The sequence below is a fragment of the Dermacentor silvarum genome, chromosome 11 (genome assembly GCF_013339745.2).
Source record: "Dermacentor silvarum isolate Dsil-2018 chromosome 11, BIME_Dsil_1.4, whole genome shotgun sequence".
Lineage (NCBI taxonomy): Eukaryota > Metazoa > Arthropoda > Arachnida > Ixodida > Ixodidae > Dermacentor > Dermacentor silvarum.
The window spans coordinates 114,692,366-114,712,044 of record NC_051164.1 but is presented as its reverse complement, the minus strand read 5'-3'; the positions used below and the strand labels follow the sequence as shown (position 1 = coordinate 114,712,044).

At 46.1% G+C, this 19,679-nt stretch overlaps 1 protein-coding gene across 1 annotated transcript in view; it reads left to right on the top strand.

Annotated features, from left to right (window-relative positions):
* The window catches only part of LOC119433476 (cAMP-dependent protein kinase catalytic subunit 1), a 408,857-nt gene that overhangs the window by 93,546 nt on the left and 295,632 nt on the right, over positions 1-19,679 (top strand). The window contains exon 2 of the mRNA XM_049658854.1: positions 6,352-6,421. Within this exon, the coding sequence (XP_049514811.1) occupies positions 6,382-6,421 (40 nt within the window). The 5' untranslated portion in view covers positions 6,352-6,381. The remainder of the gene's footprint in view (positions 1-6,351; positions 6,422-19,679) is intronic.

Genomic DNA, 19,679 nt, shown 5'->3' with positions numbered 1-19,679 from the left:
TGTGGTGCTCTTAGTAAGGGCTCGTTTCTCAACACAGTGTGATAATATATCGTATGAAAAAAACTGTCAGCCCTTCCAGTGGGGTGGAGATGGAAGACCAGGGAAGCTGTACTATGGAGGGAATTATGTATTTCCAATTATGACTATTAAGATGTGATGGTGTAATTGGTTATTTGAACTATTAAAGAATGAGAAATATATATAATCCGGTGGTTTTCATTTATTTAGTGACCACAGGGACCATGGCCTTATGGTCGCTATGGTACACCGCCATAGGGTGTACGGCAAAGGTTGGCACGTTCTTCATAAACACGTCACAAACGCCGCGCGCGTTCGGTGCGAACGCGGGCAAAACGCCGACGGCGTCGACAACAGTTCTGCGTGTTGCCGGTGCTGCTGCATGTCCAAGTTTATACAGCTGATAAAGCTACTATCATTACTCCGTATAGCTCTCTACAAATTTGCTATCGCAATTGATGCTTCGCCTTTCAGGTGAAACTGCGACAACTTTTTTTTTTTTTTTTTTTTTTTTTTGTATTGCCGGACGCGACCATCAAGGAGCGAGCCCTTAACAGCGTCGCTGTAAACGAGAGAGCCGCAAATGCTTACGCCGCGATGCTAACTGTAGGTTAGACTTCATTGTGGTGATGATGGCTCTCCTGTTGGAGAATATGAATCTTGTGGGGTTGTTCTGCACCATTTCTACTGAATAAATTGAGTTATTCTGACTAGGATCCCAAACTGAGGCGGCGTATTCAAGTTTAAGCCGAATAAGTGTTTTATGGAGCATTGGTTTGAGAGATTGCGGGGCACGTGAGAAGTTGCGTCGGAGATAACCTAATGATCTGTTAGGGTTGCTTATTACGTGTCGAATGTGTGTCTTCCACGTAAGGTCAGATCAGACGTGAACGACGAGGTATTTATAAGATGAAACACAATGGAGTGGGATGTTATAGATGTAATAGGCAGCTGGGTGTTATTATGTCTGGATGCTCGCCTTGACTTGCATTTGCTCATGTTTAATTCCATGCGCCATGTATTGCACCATGCACTGATAGCATCACGGTCAGATTCAAGAGCGGCTGTATCATGGTTACTAGTTACTTCTCGAAATATTACGCAGTAGTCAGCAAAGAGATGAATATGAGATGTAACACAAGAAGGCAAGTGATTAATGTAGATTAGAAATAGTAGCGGTCCAAGGACAGCAACAAGCTCAGCTATAAATGCTTTTGCAATTAAATATGCCAACGGGAAGATCATATCGCAGCCAAATCGTTTACGGCTCTTTTACCGTGCTGATTTATAGGAGTTCGTGACGCTGCTTCATTATACGCGGCGTCTCTAGAAATGACCAACGCAGTTTCAGTCTAAAGCTTATTTATTTATTTATTTATTTATTTATTTATTTATTTATTTATTTATTTATTTATTTATTTATTTAGTTCAATATATGGCAGGCACAATTGTTGCCCAAGCAGAAGAGGGTTCACAGAAATTTAGAAACATTGTGTTCTTTGAAGTGGAGCAATCGATGGGCATTGAACAATATTCCCAGGTTAGCGACTCGACTCTTCATAAATGGTAGCTCTTGAAAACAAAAAGTTATCAACAAACGTTTGTACGGGCAAAATAAATGCGTTCTTCCTTAAATTGATCAGTGCATAATGACATGTTTGAAACATGAGATATGCAGGTACGTACGTAGCACTTGGCAAATATGTTTTGTTGGGGTACATCATGTAGAATAATTTGAGTCTGGCGACCTTATAGACAGATCCTAAGCCAACCCAGTTCGAGCTTCCGTTCCCGTAGAGACGAATGATGATGTTTAGTAATGTGAGGTGATAAACGGGCCGCCAACCAGGCGCTGGATTCGCTCTAGTGATATAATTCCCCCTTAATGCGTCACATACTATGGGGGCGCAAGGGTTAAGCTCGCCACCTGACGTCTGCGCCATGCTCTTAAGCATTCCGATCGTCTGCCTCTGCGTCGTGCCGGCAGGTCAGGAAAGCTTCGCTCTGCGTTCGCGACGTTCGCGGTCTCCGCTGTTGCTGCCGGTCCAGCGTCGGGACCCCCGCCGAACGCCGTCGTGAGAGGCGAGGAGGTTGACCTTGGAGTCTCCGGGAGGGAGGACCGTCTCGCGTTGCCCGTCGCCGGAGCTCGCGTTCCCTTTGTCTGTGCGCTGACGACGTTCTCTGTTTATCTTCGCCTTTGTTCCGCGCACCGCTGCGTGCGCGAAGATACACCGCGGGCTGCTGGACAAACACGGAGCTCCGTCTGCTGCTGCTGCGGCAGGACTGACTCGTGCGCGTTTGTTCACACGTCTCTCGTTCGACGTGCAGTGAGGGAACTGCTGAAGCGGGCTCCGAGGAAAAGCCCTAGCTTAAGTTCGTTTAACCATTTACGTTTATTGTACACTTGGGGTCAATGGGAAACGTCGCCGTTGGGCCTCGAAATTATCGAACCGAAAGTGTTGAGTACCACCATGTTGTTCGCGTGCAGAATTTTGAGCTGGCCTATGAGATTATACATATATAATCGGGCCAAGATTGAAAAATACAGGTGTGACCCGTGTAGAGGGACGGTGAGACGATGACTTATAGTTGGAAAGGTGGCGCACCAACACCACGTAGGAGAGACAAACATGAGCGCTGATCTGTGCACCCAACTATAGCCCACCTCAGAAGGAGGAAATAACTTTATTCCAAAATAAAAATAATAAAACACATGCAGGGCACATCACGGCTTTCGTTTCCGTGTTTAAGCGTGCGCCGAGGGAAGGTGGGGGTGGAGGAGGGAGGAAGTCATCAGTCCTGGACTCCTGCGGCTTTTGCTGCCTCCCGGGCTCGCCGTATCAGCTGCCGCTGGTCATCAAGACGACTTTTCGCCTTGAAATGCTACTGCTGCCCTTTGCTCCGGTTTCTCGTGGCGGACTCTTCCGCCGGACCTTCTGTCTTCCAGTCACGTCCATGATGCGATTCTACTTTGCCGTGACGGGCTTTTATCCGCGTCCTTAAACGCGACAACAGAGATTCTGTGTTCAAAATATTGCATGTGTCAACGCAACTGTCGCTTGGCGTCAAGCTGTCGCTCCCTGCCGGCGAGGACGTGCTTCGTCACTGCTCGAAGCCGCACATTGAGTCTCACTCTTTGATTACAAGTGGAGACGGCTCTATAATGTCTTTTGGAACCGCCCATTTTAGAGTCTTAACCAGCTTGGGTTAACTAGCTGTAGATGACGATGAACATATTTAATTTTATGGCGCTAGCAACTAGCGACATTATGTTTCTCAAGGAGCACGCCGGAAGTCGGCCTCAGGCAACCAGAAGTTAAGGTGTCTCCGAAACCGTGAGAATAATAAAACCCACATAAAAGGAGGTAATGGTTCAAGAGTTGTATATGATAGATATGATATAGGACCACAAGTTTAGTTAAGGAAATGGCCAATTAACCGTCAGGCCTTTCTCACCATTATGATGATTAACTATATCACTAACAATCATATCGTCCGTCTGTCGCCTGTACACAAAAATATCATCATCAGTAATGGCTCGACCGTCGTCGTCGTCTTCCACAGCTGGCTTCATTGTCGCTCATCATTCCAGCGTAGAATTTCACTTCTGTTCTGTCGTCTTAATGGAGAGGCTGCGTTTACGGGGGTATGAGCCATTGCTTAAGGGGGTATGAGCCATTCATTGTTCGTGTCCTAACGCGCGCTCCGCCGGCGCGTTAGCACACGTCGTCAGTTGCTCCTCCGGGTGTGGTAGGAGAAGGACGTGCGTTAACCTAAGGTCCAGGGGCTAACGCCGTTAAAGACACTTAAAGGGAACATTAAGGTCGCCTAAAGTGTTTTTTTTTTTATTATTCGCCTGGGTTGCCACACGGAATAACTTCAGGGTGAAACTAAATTTAAGCATGTACCTATAGGCCCGTTTCATGAAGATGCTGCTTAAGCGAATTATAGGGATGTGTTGTCCATGATCCATCGCTCATAGTCTTCAGGTTGGCAACTTCTTAACTTCACACCTCTAAGTAGACTTTTGCGGGCTGTCCCAGGTCACGTGTAAAGTATAGAGGGCCATGGGCATCCGTTGAAGGGCCATGGGCATCCGCAGGAGCGGAGCACTTCGGGCACTAGACATCGTCTTCATATGATTGACCCCTAACACTTGTGATGGATCGAATGAGGGCGGCCCCGGTCCGATGTCTCTGGAAAGAGACTTCCTCCAGCCAAGAAAGATCATGGGGAAATGAGCAGACACACGAGGGCGCGTGAATAGATTTTCGGGCAATGATACAAGCGCGGGGGTCAGAGGGAACGCGCGAACATGTTGACTGTATTGATATATTGGAAGAAGCCGAGACCGATGGCACGATAGCTTATGGAAGCATATTGTATCAAGGAGAGCGGTGACCTCTATGCATGAATGTTCTTCTGTTCACTGTGCAAAAATCTTCGTGTCAGTTTCTTGATATGGCTGTGTGATAATGAGTTGGCTTGCGTGTGTTCACTTATATTTATTTATTTATTTTGCTCTTTTTGCATCTGCTCGTCCAAGCAGTCAATATATGCGCACGTTTCTCACGAAATAAAATTAGTTACGAGTTGGCGTTTTTTCTGTCCGTCTCTTCTTCCGCTTACCGTTTGCGCCTCAGGCTTTGACAGCCATATACAGCAACTAGCCCACTTTGCTAAACTGCACCCCTTTATTTTATATCTCACCTTTCCTTCCGTCTTTATGAGCCCCTTTCACCCACCCTCATGCAGGTTAGCCAGCTGGATACTTCTCGCTTTCCTCCTATCTCTCTTTAAACGTCATCATCATCATCATCACTGTCGATCGTGACTGAGCTATACCTCGTACACAAAAGCTGCCCCGAGCGAGAAAAGCTCGTCGATGCTGCCGCTGGTGAAGCGTCGTGCCAATTTCGCCAGCAGCTCGCATGAAACGAGTTCTTGTGTAAGTGGCATTGGTTTTGCCCGCTGTGCACGGGAACGCTGTTCGGTGGGTGATTGCACCGCTGCCTTAGCTTCCGCCGTCCAAAATAGCCTGCGTGCGTTTTACGAGAGACGTCACGCAAGACGGCCGCCGGAGGTTTTTCTTTTTCTGAATTTTCGTCGCCTGCATCGGTGATGCTCGTATTACAGAGATATCCCGTGTCTCGATCGTGTATGCGGGCGTCTTTTCTCAGCGTGACGACAGGGCCAAGTTCTCCTCGCGACTGCTGAAGAATACGCTCCGACGCAATGACACGTATTTTCTTTTTTTCTTTGTTTTTTTTTTCCCCTTTTTCAACTACGCAATGAAGACAGGACATATCGGACGTGATGAGTCGAGTACTTGCCGACGTGATATGTGTTCGCCAGACTTTTTCGTGTCCCTTTTCGTTGTCATCATCATCAGCCTATATCATCACCAGCCACTGTAGGACAAAGACCTCTCCCTGCGATATCCAATTACCCCTGTCTTGCGCTAGCTGATTCCAACTTGCGCCTGCAAATTTCCTAACTTCGTCACCCCACCTATAGTTTTCTGCCGCCCGCGACTGCGCTTCCCTTCTCTTGGTACCCATTCTGTAAATCTAATGGTCCACCGGTTATCCATCCTACGCATTACGTGGCCTGCCCAGCTCCATTTCTTCCGCTTAATGTCAACTAGAATTTCGGCTATCCCAGTTTTTTCTCTGATCCACACCACTCTCTTTCTGTCTCTTAACGTTAGGCCTAACATATTTCGTTCCATCGCTCTTGTTGCGGTCCTTAACTTGTTGTCGAGGTTCTTCGTTAACCTCTAAGTTTCTGCCCCATATGTTAGCACCGGTAGAATGCAATGATTGTACACCTTTCTTTTCAATTACAGTGGTAAGCTCCCAGTCAGGATTTGGCAATGACTGCCGTATCCACTCCAACCCAATTTTATTCTTCTGTAAATGTTCTTCTCATGATCAGGGATTCGTCATTATAGCCCCATTTAATTGCGCATAATGAATGCAGAACTGCACCAGCGTGGATGCTAAAGCCGCAAAGAACAACATACTCGTACATAGATCAGAACGTACGGAAGTCCACAGGGGTAGTCCATGACTGTGCACGTCGGACGCGCACCTGCAAGCTCAGAATGTCGCTAGTATGTCGCTCAGTCGAGATGTCGCTCAGTCGAGATGGCGCTAAGTTCGGTGCTTGTGAGGTATTACCTCATAGCACGTTGGTTGGCTGCACTCGATGTTGTAGGTAGTGCTTTCACGCCAGAAGTACCGATAACGAGGAGTATGTTGCCACTGATTGTTATTGATTGATTGATTGATTGATTGATTGATTGATTGATATTTCTCTGTGTTCTTGTAGGCCCGCGCCTGCCCCCACCCAACACTCAACATGAATATATTCAAGAACCGGGGCCGCAAGAAAGACAAAGGTAAGCTTGTGTTTCGTACTCGGTGAGCCGCGCAATCATCCAGCACGTCGTGGTGTTTCGGAAGGAGTTAGAGGTGGAGTTGATACCACGTGCCAAGGTTACGCACGAGGAGCTGCGCGTACCCGTTCGGTCAGCTTAGCGTTAGTGACTCCTTTCTCCCAGTGCTATATGGGCTGCATAAAGCCAATGGCCAGTCTTGTACGTAGCTCATTAGAAGGAGTACTGCGCTTATAATGCTCGTTTTAATAAGAAGCCACGCGGTCGCCATTGCGTGCTCGGTTGCTCGCCGCAGAAAGACAAGACGTCGAATCGCGCTGTCCCTGCAGAATACACTCTTAACTAGCACAGCGCTTAACCTTGGAAGGTCACGTTAATTAGAGGGCTCACGGTGAATCGTGTTCCGTATCCCGCAGCTGCGCCGAGTTGCCGCGCTCCCGGAACACTTTTTCCACCACGCCTCCGTAGACGCGGCTTTTGTAGTTTCTGCAAAAGCCGAGGTGTGGCGCCACCACCTTGAAGCCTGCTGCCCGCGGGAGGCGCGTTTTTTGTTGAGCAGAAAGCTAGCGGAGCTTCGGACGCGGCCCGAAACCACTGTATCTGATTCCATGCGCAGGAGAGCCCCCTGAATAAAGAGTGTGCCAGAGTACACTGTACTCGCATCCGCCGCCGAGCCGGCTGGCTCATTCGGTCTCCATCTCGACAGTTTCGTGCAATGCAGCCTATAGGTTGCTGGTGCCGTCGGCCCGGTGATTTCTCTCAGGCTTTCCTCGGTTTCATTGTCTGGTAATATTATGTGGTTTATTTTTATTTTTATTTACAAATACCTCACAGGCTTCACATAGGAGTATTATGTGAGGGGGACTATACAATTAATTTTAAGCAAGAACACAAAAACAAAAGGAATTCAAAAACGAAGTGTTATACAATGGAAAAAATGTGAAAGATAACACAGGTCTAACACTAATAATAAGACACTTAGTTTGTATTACACATATTTGAACGGGCCAACATGCTGTCATTATATAATGTATAAACATGATTGCAAGAGATCATATCATATGGTTAACAAACACAGTCATACATGGTTAGTATGTTATTTCTAAATGCCGCGTGATCATGAATGCGCACTACATCATCAGGGAGGTCATTCCATTGAATAATGGCACGTGCTGGCGCAGATGCGTTAAAGGCTTGGGTGTGGCCAAAAAGACGAACAAAACTGATTATGAAGCCTGCGAGATATGCGATGAGGCTTTGATAGTGGCAAGGTATTTACGTGCGCGCTGTAGATTACTTTATGGAATAAACATAGAATGGCTATCTTCCTGCTTAATTCCAGGGTTGGTAATGATAACGAAGCCTTCATGTTAGTCACACTGGAGTAGCGGTTATAGTCACGGGTGATGTAACGTGCAGCGAGGTTTTGCACAGATTCTAGTCAGTCGATTAGATATGATTGGTGAGGTGACCAGATAGAGGATGCATATTCGAGTTGTGGACGAACAAATGTCTGATATGCTAGTTTTTGTGTTATAGATGGCGCCGCGTGAAGATTACGTTTCAAGTATCCGAGTGTGCGCGATGCTGTATCGGTAATTTTTTGAATGTGTGTTGTCCAGGATAGTTTAGAAGTGAAGTTAATGCCAATGTACTTGTAGTGGTCCGTTACTAATAAAGGTTTATTGTTAAGAAGGTATGTGTAAGTCGAGTTTGACTGCTTTCGGCTGAACGTCATTAGCTTGCATTTCTCAGCGTTAACCGTCATCTGCCACTTCGAGCACCAGAAGGAGATTGTGTCAAGATCCTGTTGCATAGGCGTATCTACTGGGGGGGGCAGGGGGGGCACTTGCCCCCCCCCCCCCCCACTGTCAAAAGTGGGGGGGGCAACCCATGCCATTTGTCCCCCCCCCCCCCACACACACACACACTTTCGAAAGCGGGCACTTTCGGCTGCACACTGGAAAGTCCAACAAAACTACAGCTGAAGCTAAGTTTTCATAATAGAGTCACCACGTTAGTATTGCTTTTCTGTACTATATTCGCGGACAACTTTCTGTGGCAATAAAGGAAAAGCTACGGAGGCAAAGCGCGCACAAGTGAGAGCGCTTCTGAAAAGAGTTCCGCGTTTTAATCCACGTTGGTTTAGGCTGGGGAAGAGAAAACATAAACAGCTTATTAGCAACAGTTACATAAGACAGAACACACCACTGAGTGTAAAAGTTTACTTATTTTGCGGCTTTTCCCTTCCGCGTCTGGGCAAACGCGAAACCGTCGCACGTGAAAGCTGCGTCGATTCAGCGTCCGCTCCGAGCAACCAAAAGCACTGTCAAACGCTGCCGGACTACTTGGCGTGCTAAGACGTGTGCAGCATCCACACGCACGTAGTATACGTATCCCCAGTTTGGGCAGCGAGTATTGTGTCTCCTCGTGACGCGCTACAGGCGACGCGCGAGATTCGCCATACACGCTTGCATTGCGCAGGAGTCCTGGCACTGGACAGTTCCCACAGTTACAAATTACCGCCTAACCATACTTGAAAAAACTAAGCAATCGGCTTGATATATTTAACCTTCGGGCGAGGGGAGAAGTCCGGATGAAGTATTTTAATCAGCGGCGCCCAACGATGGGTGTGCCTTACTGCTTGAAATGGTTGGATTATCAAATGCTGGAACTATTGAATCTCCGTTCATAGACAGTCTACGTAGCGTTGCAGCATAAATATATATCTTATCACCATCAAAAATCTAATCAAACCACTTACAGGTGTAACTGCCGAATTTCTTTGTGTAATCACGACTTACAGCATATTTATTTATTTATTTATTTATTTATTTATTTATTTATTTATTTATTTATTTATTTATTTATTATTTATTTATTTATTTATTTATTTATTTATTTATTTATTTATTTATTCCTGATACCTCAAAGGTCCCAGAACGGGACATTACATGAGGGGTGGGCACGTATAAAAATGGTGGGACAGGTTAGGTGGCGTGACTTGAAAGATGGTCTTCAATATCAGTTTTGAAACGGTAAATGTCGGTGATGAGGACGATGTCAGAAGGAAAGCTATTCAATTATCGAGCAGAAAAAAAGAACGGTGATACGTGGTGGAATGGGCGCGTGGTAGATACGTAGCATTGGGATGCGTATGGCGGGAGAAACGATGCGCTGGAATGACGATTTGGTTACCTGTGGGCAGCGAATGAAAGAACCTAAAAAATAAAAAAAGACGAGCACTTTTGCGGCGGGAGGTGAGCAAGGGAAGACACAACCGGGATTTTAAGGCTGAGACACTTGTAATATAGGAGTAGTCAGAGAGAATGAACCTGGCAGCACGGTTCTGAAACGATTCAAGGGAAGTAATCATATTAACCTGGTGCTTGTCATAGATAGCACTGGCATATTCTAGTTTAGAACGGATTAGGGTTTTATATGCAAGTTCATTTATTCAAGATACCTCAAAGGTCCCAGAACGGGACATTACATGAGGGTCTGCGACGTGGTATGTTCACGAAAGTGACCTCGGTCGAACGTGCAGAGCCGTTTCAGTGCCAATAGAACACTTAACTGAATTTTTTTCTAAAGGCCTGTGTCACTTCTGGTTTTATCGATTTCATTTTCAGGCCGTTTCTTAATAAGGGCTACCCTACTACTTGTTTCCCAGCAGGAGCAAGAACAGCAGATATTTTATATTTTGAAGAAACGAAGACCACCTTATTGTGACGTGTTCCGAAAATTTGAACTGCGGTGGTTGCTTACGTACTCGAAAAACCGCTACTGAATACTCGCTTTCCCCCAGTTTTTATGCTTTATACACGGCATTTAGTTGTTGATCCCAGTATCCTCAGTAAACTATGCGGGACACGGTGTTAATATTTATTCGAAGTACGAAACAATATCCTGAGTGATGAGCGATAAATGTTTTTTCTGTGTAGGTTCATTGCAAGCCTTTGTAGAAAGTTACATATTGAAGTGTTCGAGGGTGCCATACCGCCGCTTTCCCCGACTCCTAAAACAATTGCATGAGATATGGACTTGAAATTCCATGAAAACAGGGAGAATTTTAAGCGCAGTGCGTTGCGAAAATCTCACTTTCCTGGTTTAAATGCAAGTTTTGCACATAATTACTAAACCCTTGTTTTCCCATTTGTTCCCGTGCACCATACGGGATGCGTATAGGTTGCTTCTCCGGTGTCCTCGGTGAGCTAAACAAGGCATCTTGTTTATACCTGGGGATAATGAAATTTTCTGACGAAGGAAGATGTGTATTGATGAATTACTGTTTTTTTTTTAAGTTTCCAGCAAGAAGTGCTTCAAAGCATCACACGGGGACAAGGTTTAAAACGGAACACTAATATACTGGTAACATTTCAAAGTATGCGATGTAATTACAGGAAACTGAAACATTTAGTGCAACTGTCCGAAATAAAAAAACAGCTTCACTAAAAATCGGGTTGTAATTCACCAAGTTTGCACACCTCTGCGTCTTTTTTTTTTTTTTTTTTTTTTTTTTTTTAGTATTGAGAGTAATTTATGTTTATTGTACTTCGTTCTGTATAACCTCGACAGTACTATTACCTTAACTAGCGATACATTCATGCTGTAGACTTAAACACCAAGTAAATTTTTTGTTTAATTAGTAAAATTGACTGCAACAAATGTCTTTTTTTAATTTTATTTTATTTTTATTTTGTTAAGGGGGGGGGGGGGGAGCTGCACTGCTGCTACTGGGTTGGATCAGGGACCTCTGGGCACTCAACGCCTTTTGTCCCTGCATCACATATAGATTTTATAGCGACAAGAAATAAATGCAAATTCAAATAATTTATCGGGCCTCGATGGTTCACCATGTGTTAATGATAAATAGGTCAATGGTAACAAATAAAAATACCTGACCGATGCATTTCCAGGCTTTTTCACTTATTATAATAGCAATTGTATATATATATATATATATATATATATATATATATATATATGAAGAAAGAGAGAGTCAGATCTGCGGTTTGCCCCCCCCCCCCCCCCTACTCGAGAAAGAGTGGGTACGCCTCTGTCCTGTTGTAGCACCTGATGATCTGCCCGAGTTATAATTTTACGGTATATTATGCAATCGTCGGCAAACAAACGGATGTTTGATGTTATATGAGATGGAAGGTCATTAATGTAGATAAGAAATAATAAAGGACCCAGGACGCTGCCCCGAGGAACACCAGAAGTAACGTCAGAAAATGGAGATGAGGTGTTATTAACCCATGTAAACTGCTTGCTTGATGATAAAAAATTCCGGAGCCAAGATATAGTTAGAGAATCAAGATTAAGGGAAGACAGTTTGGTAATTAAACGACAATGTGCTACACGATCGAATGCATTAAAAAAATCGACATATATGCAGTCTGTCTGTGTGTTACCATCCATATTAGAAAATAGATCATGAGTGAATTCTAGTAGCTGGGTTTCACAAGACAAACCTTTCCTAAAACCGTGCTGTTCGGGAAAAAAGTAATGGTTATTTTCTAAATGCTGGGCAAATATTAGATGCAATTATGTGTTCTAGTATTTTGCAAGGAATGCTAGTGAGGGATATGGGGATATTCCGTATTATATTTGCTAATAAAGATATGGAGCCCCTCAGCTCCCTTGTTTCTTCTCACTCGAAGGCAGTGCGTTAATCGCGACTCGTGTCGTTGCATTCGCGGCTGTATTGGGGGCCGGTATAATCTAGCGGTATAATGTATTTATGTCCCGCAGTGGACATAGGATGATGATGATGATGATAATGTAGCGATTCCTTCCTCTCGATTTTATACCACTCTTACCATCCAGCGTTTGCGGGCTGCTGATCCCGCTGATAGCGGGGGGCGGAGCGTCGCTCTAATCACTGACAAAGAGAGACAAGGAATGACGACATATAATCGTAACGTCGTTACATTATCCCTGCCCCAGATATCTCGCGCACCTCTCTAGGCTATCACGAAGAAGCTTGGCTATCACGATTTCTCAGGCTAGTTAAACCGTTTGAGAGATAGCTAAATCACGCGACTTAGTGTATCCATGAAATTGCGTCGGCGTCAAACTACGATAGAAATTAAGAAGAAAGAGCATTGCTATGGTCAAAGCGCTTCTGCATTCACACTGTTGTTCGAGGCGAGATTATAGTGCAAACAAGTCCACTCTCCTGCTCTGAAAGCAATTAGTTCTGCCTTTTGAAAGGCGCGCTTATTTGGCGTGGACCGAATAGAGACGTGCACGGACAGTACTACAGAGTCAAAGGCGCTCGCACAAGCCAGACGTTCTCCGAAAGCACTAAGGTGCCTTCACTGCTTTCTGAGCCGATGATCGGTGGGGACGGTGTTCTAGTATAGTAGGTTCACTTAGAGGACGAATAACTTCTATAAATTGGAAGGGCAGCGATGCAACGCTATTAGTTATGATATCTGTCAGTGTATTGGTGTGTCATGATAATTGCTTCAAGAAGGAGGTCATGCATATTGCGTATACATTGCCACTGTCACGCTGTAAGTTCTAGCGCACTTAATTCTGAACAAACCATATTTCGTGTAGGCGCTGCCAAGTAATAACGGATGAGTAAGGGTTTATAAAGTTTACGTATTCTCAAACTACTCTTACCAGCGTAGAACCAAAAATTAAAAATCCTGAAGTTCCACAGCACGCACGCACGCACAAACGAACTCTGCGATGTTGCCTTGTTCCTATGCATTGGGACAAAATGAAAGCGCCCTTAAAATCACTGTGTAGCTTGATTGCCGTTTTCTACTTGTCACTTTTCATTAGTATTTTCTTTTTGTCCGCACATAAACTTGCAAGACGCAGACAGCCGTATTTCACGCCTATATTTAGTGAATATTTACCTTTGACTGAAATAGAGTTTAATATATCGTACATTCATGTGGATTCTGTAGTTAATGGATATGCATGCGTGGTTTTACGTTGCGGAAAGCTTCGTTTGCTATGTGATAGCCGTATAACGAGGCTTCCGAATAGGAACTATGATTGTAACGAATTCCAATACACAGACACATCCGGATTCGGCCTTTCTTATCGCAACACGACCTTCTTCGCTGCGTTGTGTTCATTGTTTCCACATGGAAGGGCCGCGCCTCGGGAGGCTATACCCATGTCACGTAATGGTGGCTTTTCTGCTGTCTTTTTACCTATATGCCGATGACGCGGATTTGGATACGGGATTGGCGCGATTCCGTTTTCCTTTCTATTGAAAGTGTCGTCATTTCTTTTTGGACTTCACACCCAGATCCGGGTTATTACCGTTTTTAAGTAATTCTGTAGATAACACCGACGTAACTGAGGGGAGATGCCGAAAGAAGAGATAGATCCCAGAACACAAAATGACGGCACGGACAACAGAGGCACGGGACGGAGTGTGGAATGTTGTGTATGCTCTCATTGCGTAACGGGTACGTTTTATGTCCACTAGCCATTCACTATACGATGGCATGATCTAGTGAAATCGTTGCGCTTGCTTTATGTTCGAGAAATAAACGAAAAAAAGAAACCGCGTTGCTCAAGGATATTTATGGCCGTTTCATTCAGAGAGAGCGAAAGTTTATTTATAAGCAAGAGCGGGGTGCGCGCCTTGAATTGTGTCTCCTCTCGCCGTCCTACGTTGGGGCAAGGGTGAAATATGTATATTCTGTGGTACAGAGAGAAAAGGCGATCCATGCATGGCATAATTACAAACCTGAAGAAGGTCTGAACTAAGAGCGTTTGGAGTTTAAACTCGAGGTGCTTATGAAGCGAAGTGTAGAGTCCATATACGGCCCAGTGAACGTTCCTCTGTCAAAGGGTGGTCGTCGAGATGCATTTGGGATGCAGCCAGCACTTAGCGAGGGATTGCGTTTGGGACAGAATGGCAAGAGAACGTGACCCATGGTTTCAGAGGAATAGCGTGAACCTGTGAGTTCGGAAGGTCGCAAAGGACAGTCGAACTAGCGCCACTCGTCGCCTTAACGTGTGTGTGTACTACACTCGCACTGTAATCTTTCTCGTTTGCAGCAATGAAATGAGAGCTAGGGAGCCGCGACGTGTGCTGCTATTTCAAGGTGTCAGCGCTTCTTGTAGGGACGATGGTTTGAAACGAAGAGCGAGGCGTTAAACAACGGAGATTTTCTCTCGAACACCGAGGAGCAGCCGAACTTGGACGCATTGCAATCACGTTTCGACGCCGAGGTGGTCTGTATAGGCTGAGGAAACGGTGCGGTCTGCCATCACCTTAGGCTTGGCTCTGCAATTCTTTCGATGCCGGAAGTTCCACCTCGCCGCATTTCTTCCTCGTCGGTCCATCCGGGCACCTCACTCGCGGCCCGCGCGCGGAGACGTTATTTGCATAGCTCTGCTGCAATCTTCTCCTCGCCGTCCTCCACTCTGCGACTGCTGAGCGCCTTCCACTATACTCGTTTTTGCCCCTAAGTCTCAGTCGTGCTTTATCCCCTCCGACGAACTATTAATCCCCGAGCACCGGAATTTTGAGAGTGCCCCGGAAAACAAGCGTTAATCTGTTTTCCTTGAACAGGACCGCGGATTGTATAGTGGAACGAGGACTCGCCTCTTCTCTAGCAATGATCGCTTTTGCCTCCTTTCGTTCCTCCTGTGTGCACTCCTGATATTTAATTTTGCATGTTTGTTTACATCTTCGAAATCATGCGGTGTGTGTGTGTGTGTTGGGGGTCGGCGTTGTTCCTAATTGCTTTCCAGCTCCACACTCCTGTTTATCGTGTCCTGTTTGTGCTTCAGCGAGCGAGGAGCATCCTTCGTTAACTGCACGCGTTGCACGACGCGTAGGCGTCCAGGACTTGGCGCTTAGGCCGCGCTAATGACCGCGGGCATTCGCGAACGTTGCACTTGTTGGCACAGAAAAGAAAAGCACAGAAAGAGGAGTGACAGTGAGCGGCGAAAAGCGAGTCTGCCGTGTCACGTCATTGATGAAGGGAAATCCGGCATGAGGCAAACTTTTCCTATGTTTTTTTTTTATCCCATTGCACGTCTGGCTCAGGTTACACGCCAAAAAGTAATGAGTAGACTCATTAAACTAGCGATGCAATTTGCACCGAAGCCTCAGTGTGATCCTCGTGTTCTTCAGATGGAAGGGAAGGAGTGAGAGTGTTTTTCCAGGCAGGCTGGTTAATAGGACGAAGCGTGCGTGTGGAGCGGCCATAATTTGAAGTACACAGAATATATTAAACTTGCTTTTGGACCTCTTTATCTATCTAAACTCATTCGCATATTCCTGTACTTCTCTCCTTGCCTCACGTCGCCGTGTCCGCTGAAATTTTGATTAGTGAAATCAAGTGCAGCACGGAGTGCCGCAAATTCTGCACCCGTCGAGGTGGTATAACAAATGAAGTTTTTAGCTTGATTGCTTCAGATTTTGCCTGGATGATGACTGCAGCAGCAGAGCTGTTGAGTTTTACCGGACCATCTGTGTAGACATGTTGCCGGAATCTGTGGACGTTGTAAATGTGTTCCAAAGTTGCTTGCTTCAAAGCTTGCAACGGCGCTCCAGCTTTCTTTTTGATGCCCGGAATTGTCAAATGTACTTGCGGCCGGTGCGGACACCACAATGGGGCTGATAATCGTGTAGCAGGCTTGAATTGTGATGGCAAGTAGGACTGATGTCTTACAATACTTTTGGCAAATGTTGAATGTGGTCTCTTTGCTGGCAAGCAAGCACAATGATGTGAGGGAATCCGAGTCAGATGTAGGATGTGTGCCCTCAGGACGTCTGTAGCAATGTAGACTGTCAAAGGTGAGTCTCTGGCCATGGCCACTGTCGCAATCGATGACGTAGTTTTTGGGAGACTAAGACAAGTTCTGAGTGCTTCGGCTTGCACACTCTGGAGCCTGCGGATATTTGTAGTGCAAGTATTTCCTAGTACAGGTAAGCTGTACCGCAGGAAGCCCAAAAATAGCGCTTTATATAGTTGCCGCATTGACAGTACTGTTGCGCCCCAGGAATTCCCGCCGAGAAACTCGAAAAGGTCCACAATGGCAGCCAAACGCTTTGTCATGTACGAGACGTGAAGGCTCCAAGACAAGTCTCTATCAATGATGACACCAATAAATCGGTGCGTTCGTCTGTAAGGTACATTTTGGTCATTAATCCGCAAAGCATACGGGGCCATCGCTTTGCGAGTAAAAGCAACGGGTGCGCACTTCTCAGACCTTGCTGAGATCTTAGATATGTTGACACGGCCATTGAAGCCTTCTGAAGTCGTGCGCGGACTTTTACACGTGTCAGTCGTGAAGCCCATATGCAAGTGTCCGTCTGCATATACGGAGAGCTGTACGGCTTGCGGTAACGAATCGGCGAGACCAACGAGCACCAGGTTGAACAGGGTAGGGCTACGTACTCCGCCTTGCGGTACACCACGACTGGTATAGCTAGACGGCGTTGGTTCGTCTTCAGTAAAAATGAAAGATCTTCCAATCAAATAGCTGCGTATCCAGCGAAAGATGTGTCCACCAATTCCTATAGCTTCTAAGGCGTCCAGAATCGCATGATGATCTACATTCTCGTTGGCACCTTTAACATCAAGGAATAAGGCTGCAGTGATTTGTTTCAGGTATTTCTGGTGCTGTACATACGTTACAAAGTCAATAACGCTATCTATTGGCAAGCGCCCGCTTCGAAAGCCAGCCATTACCTCTGGATAGACGTTGTAAAATTATTAGTGCCATTCTAACCGTGTATGGATCATTCTCTCCTTTACCATGCCGACGCAGCTGGCCAGTGCTATTGGACGGTAAGATGACAACTCGAATGGAGATTTGCCAGGCTTGAGGAGCGGAACAAGGCGACTAGATTTCCGCGTGGTAGTGACCAAGCCGTCACGCCATGATGCGTTGTATACGCCAAGAAGTGCATCTCTGGCCTCTTGACCAAGGTTTGCAAACGCAGTGTATGTGATGCCATCGGGTCCTGGTGACGAAGATCGACTGCACCCAGCGAGTGAGGCCTCCAGTTCGTCGATGGAGAAAGGAGCGTCCATACGAGGATCTCGGGAGCCAGGGGATCCAATAGGAAGAGGTGTGCAAGGCTGGAACGTCGGGCCCGCGATCCTTGCGCAGTAATCTTCTGCTACGTCGCCTTCTCGGCGTCCTTTATGGAGGGCTGGATATTTAAATGGACGGCGCTGTTTAGGAGCTGCTAGAAGTCCACGGACTGTTCTCCAAACAAGCGACTGAGGTTTACGCGGACCGAGAGACTCACAAAAAGATTTCCAGCGTTGATTTTGCAGTGAAGCAGTGCGACGCTGAATTTTTAGTCCGTCTGTACCGTCGCTCCGCTTGCCGGCGGATTGCATGGAGGCTCTTTATTTCCGCCTCAAAATCCCTGTATTTCTCCAATGGCCGAAATGAACGCATAGCATCCTGCATAACCTTGGCGATCTGAATTTCCAGTGTGAACGAAAAGCCTTCGTGACATGCGTGTTCCATTAGTCATTTAAACACGCATCAATCTATTGTTTGTTTAAGATTTGAAGAAGACAATTCGGCTAGGCCCTTTATCTTCAGGTAGGTAGGAATGCTCTCGCATCCGTGGGTTTCTATATCTGCGAACGAATGGACGCTGCGAGTGAGACATCGTGAGACAAAAGCTAAGTCTAAAGAACTGCTGTACGTCTAGCCGCGCAGAAACGTGGGACTGCCATCGTTTAGACAGCAAAGTTCATGGTCGCAGGCAAAGGATCGAAACAATGTTTCTTCCTTTGGAATTTAACTTAATGCTTGCCCAAAGAGAATTATGCGCGTTAAAGTCCCCAATAACAATCCATGGACCAGGAGTCGTATCTAAAATGTCACTCAGTCTCTGCGTGTCGAAACGACTTGATGGAGGAAGGTAAGCGCCCGCTAGAGTAAACGCAAGTTTGTGGTTTTTCACAGTGAAACAGGCATACTGATTACTGTCATGAGGCCGCACTGGATCAACAACATAAGTCAGTTCATAATGGACAGTTTTTAGTGATTGCAAGGCAGCCCTTCAGTGCATACAAAGCCCAATGCGCCACGGACCGAACGAACAACTGGCCTCAGAAATACGAGAGATATATCATGGCAGCCATGTCAAGGGACACATAATCTTTCGATGGCTTCCAGGACATTGCTACATCAGCGGGAATGACCATGTCGATGAAGTCGGCCGATCTGCACATGAAAATGGCCCCTGTGTCTTGATTCCACTTTCGCGAACAGACGCTGCGGCTGGGCTGCGATTGATGCCCGTGAATGTGATTTGCCCCTGCTGGGACTCGAACACTTTCACCATGGGTGGTTTGCGTTCATTGTTTCCGGCTATACGGATGCATCTACCGCCTGGATTACCATGGCGTGAACAGACCATGGTGTACCGTCTGTGGCTAGGCGTTCCATTTACGAACTCATATGCCTTCCTTATTGGAATGGCCAACAGCCCCACGTGCGACATGTGCAACAGCGATGAGACGCTCGAACACATTATCTGTGTCTGCCCGAGCTTTGATGCTGAAAGACAACTGCTGGACCAATTGAACAATCGTCCACTGTCGGAACTAAACGCTTTAGGTCAGTGCTCCGAAAGAACATCCGCGCTGAAGGCCTTACTCGCGTTACTAAGGTTCCTGCGGTCTACGGGCTTTCACGATAGACTTTTTAAGAACGCCGACCCCTACGGCTCTATAGTGTACGCGGTTTGTTTGTGCTCGTCTCTCTGTCTCTCCCCTTCCACTGTCTTTCTCTTTTTACCCCCTACTCCTTCCCCCCGTGCGGGGTAGCCAACCGAAACTACCTCTGGTTAACCTCCCTGCCTTTCTGTGCATCCTTTCTCTCTCTCTCTCTCTCTCTCCGCTGAAGATTATCGCGACTTGAAGATGATTGCAAATAGGCCACCGAAGGGCCGGCTATTGCAATCATCAAAAATAAATTCCACCGATTAAGAAAGGTAAGAAAAAAAAAGAGGAAAAAATAGACAAAAAAGGAAGAAAATATAGCGTTGGAATTGGGCATCACTTATCTCAGGCATAGCCTGCTATTCAGTGTACATTAAGAGGTGTGGGCGCTTTAGAAGGGTCGGCGACTTACCGATGCACTTTTTTTTTTTTTTTTTTTTTTTTTGCTGAAGAGCAGTGGACGCTCTCTCGTTGACAGACTACATACTAAGGAAAATTACACCCTCGAGAGCGTTTCTCTCGTGTCTATAACTCACCCCCTTACACTTATAGAAAAGGGTGTTTACGCGAAC